The sequence below is a fragment of the Pundamilia nyererei genome, unplaced genomic scaffold (assembly GCF_000239375.1).
Source record: "Pundamilia nyererei isolate P.nyererei 1_Seehausen unplaced genomic scaffold, PunNye1.0 scaffold00636, whole genome shotgun sequence".
Lineage (NCBI taxonomy): Eukaryota > Metazoa > Chordata > Actinopteri > Cichliformes > Cichlidae > Pundamilia > Pundamilia nyererei.
Window position 1 is genome coordinate 37,233 of NW_005188037.1, and position 1,630 is coordinate 38,862.

The 1,630-nt window shown below is 43.9% G+C and overlaps 1 protein-coding gene across 1 annotated transcript in view; it reads left to right on the forward strand.

The window, feature by feature from the left end:
- LOC102212989 (TRPM8 channel-associated factor homolog) overlaps window positions 1–1,630 on the forward strand; it is a 48,320-nt gene that overhangs the window by 8,509 nt on the left and 38,181 nt on the right. Inside the window, exons 8-11 of the mRNA XM_013907948.1 lie at window positions 17–85; window positions 676–893; window positions 1,047–1,160; window positions 1,424–1,576. Of these exons, the coding sequence (XP_013763402.1) occupies window positions 17–85; window positions 676–893; window positions 1,047–1,160; window positions 1,424–1,576 (554 nt within the window). The remainder of the gene's footprint in view (window positions 1–16; window positions 86–675; window positions 894–1,046; window positions 1,161–1,423; window positions 1,577–1,630) is intronic.

Consider the following 1,630-nt stretch of genomic DNA (forward strand, 5'->3'; position numbering starts at 1 on the left):
ATGAGGGCCATTGCAGATCTGGCTGCCAAACCACACAAATTTCCCCGCAAGGAGCGCTTTGTGGCAGATGTGCAGATTTCTCACGGTAAGTGCATTGTGCCTCATGTTGTACAGTACACACATTGCACTTATTTGCTTGTTCTTAGAGACTCCCAAGAACATAAGGCCTGACCAAAAAAACGCTGGGTGACTGACTGGTTACATGTGGACCAGTCTTTGGACCAGCTGGCACTCCTAACACTCAGGAGTGTTAGCTCCTAACACATCTAACACTCCTCGGAAGGAATTAAGTGGTTTAGGTGAGTAATTCATTCTTATTTGCTTGGGATGGAGTCACTGGGAACAGGAAGCCAGACTCAGAAGAAGAAAACAGAGTAACCAACCAAGAAATCAGTGTGGACTCTCCTGAAAGCTCAAGTTGAATACCTGCCATCCCAAGTCTGCTCCCTCTGCTTCAACCCCTCATGTCAGACATCTTGCAGCCCATTTGGTGTACTTCCTTTCCTTCCAAACTATAGAGTAATGATGATTTTGTTTGGTTCTTTGCTCAGATAGATACAATGGCATTCTCTCTCTTTTTTTTTCTTTTTTTTCCTTTTTTTTTTTGTCTATCAATGCTGTAAAATCTGAAAGAATTATCACTATACCACTGTTTATTGCTCTTTTTCTGTTCAGGCTGGATGCATGCAGGTTATCCAATCATGGCACACAAAATGACAGCTCATGAACTGGTCGGCGTCAAAAAAGGTAATCCGATGTGGGGCCCCATCCATGAACTGGGACACAATCAACAGAGAGCTTGCTGGGAGTTCCCACCAAACACCACAGAGTGTACATGCAACCTGTGGTCAGTGTATGTGAATGAAGAGGTGCTGGGCGTCGACAGGGAGAAGGTGGAGTAAATGACAAAGACAAATGGCCAGAAACATCTTATATTGTTACGCTTTTTATGATAACTTCTTTGATGTTATATGATGACAAACCACTTAACTATGTTTTAGAGTACAATATTTTACGATCATCTCATCCCATGTTGTTTAATGCAGACTCATGGAGCCATGACTTCAGCAAACCGACAAAGTCGAATAAATGACTATGTCGCGGGAGACAGGACACCTGAGAGCTGGAGCATGTGGGTGGCTCTGGAAACATATATGCAGGTGAGAGAATTCTGCTCTGTAGAGAAACTGTCCTTTGTCCACACTGGAGTGACCTGCTTCCATAGGAAAAAAAAAAGATTGCATATAAAACTGAAAGCAGAGTGTGAAACAAGGAGAGTTCAAGAAATGTTTTCCATTAAGTCACTTTTAAGAAAGTGTGGAGACATAATTATAAACAGTATCTTAACAGTCAGTCCTTTGTCCACACTGGAGTGCACATAACACGACTACCAGCATTATGACTCTTGTCTCCTCATCTGCAGCTCCAGGAAAGGTTTGGCTGGGATGCCTTTAAGAAGGTGTTTGCTGCGTATCACCACATAAAGGACTTCCCCGGTGACAACAAAGGAAAGATGAACCTGTATGCTGAGACTTTCTCCCAGACTGTGGGGATGGACCTGACTGGCTTCTTTAAGGCCTGGGGCTGGCCAATAGAAACAGCCACTGAAGGGAAGCTCTCCCAGCTGCCT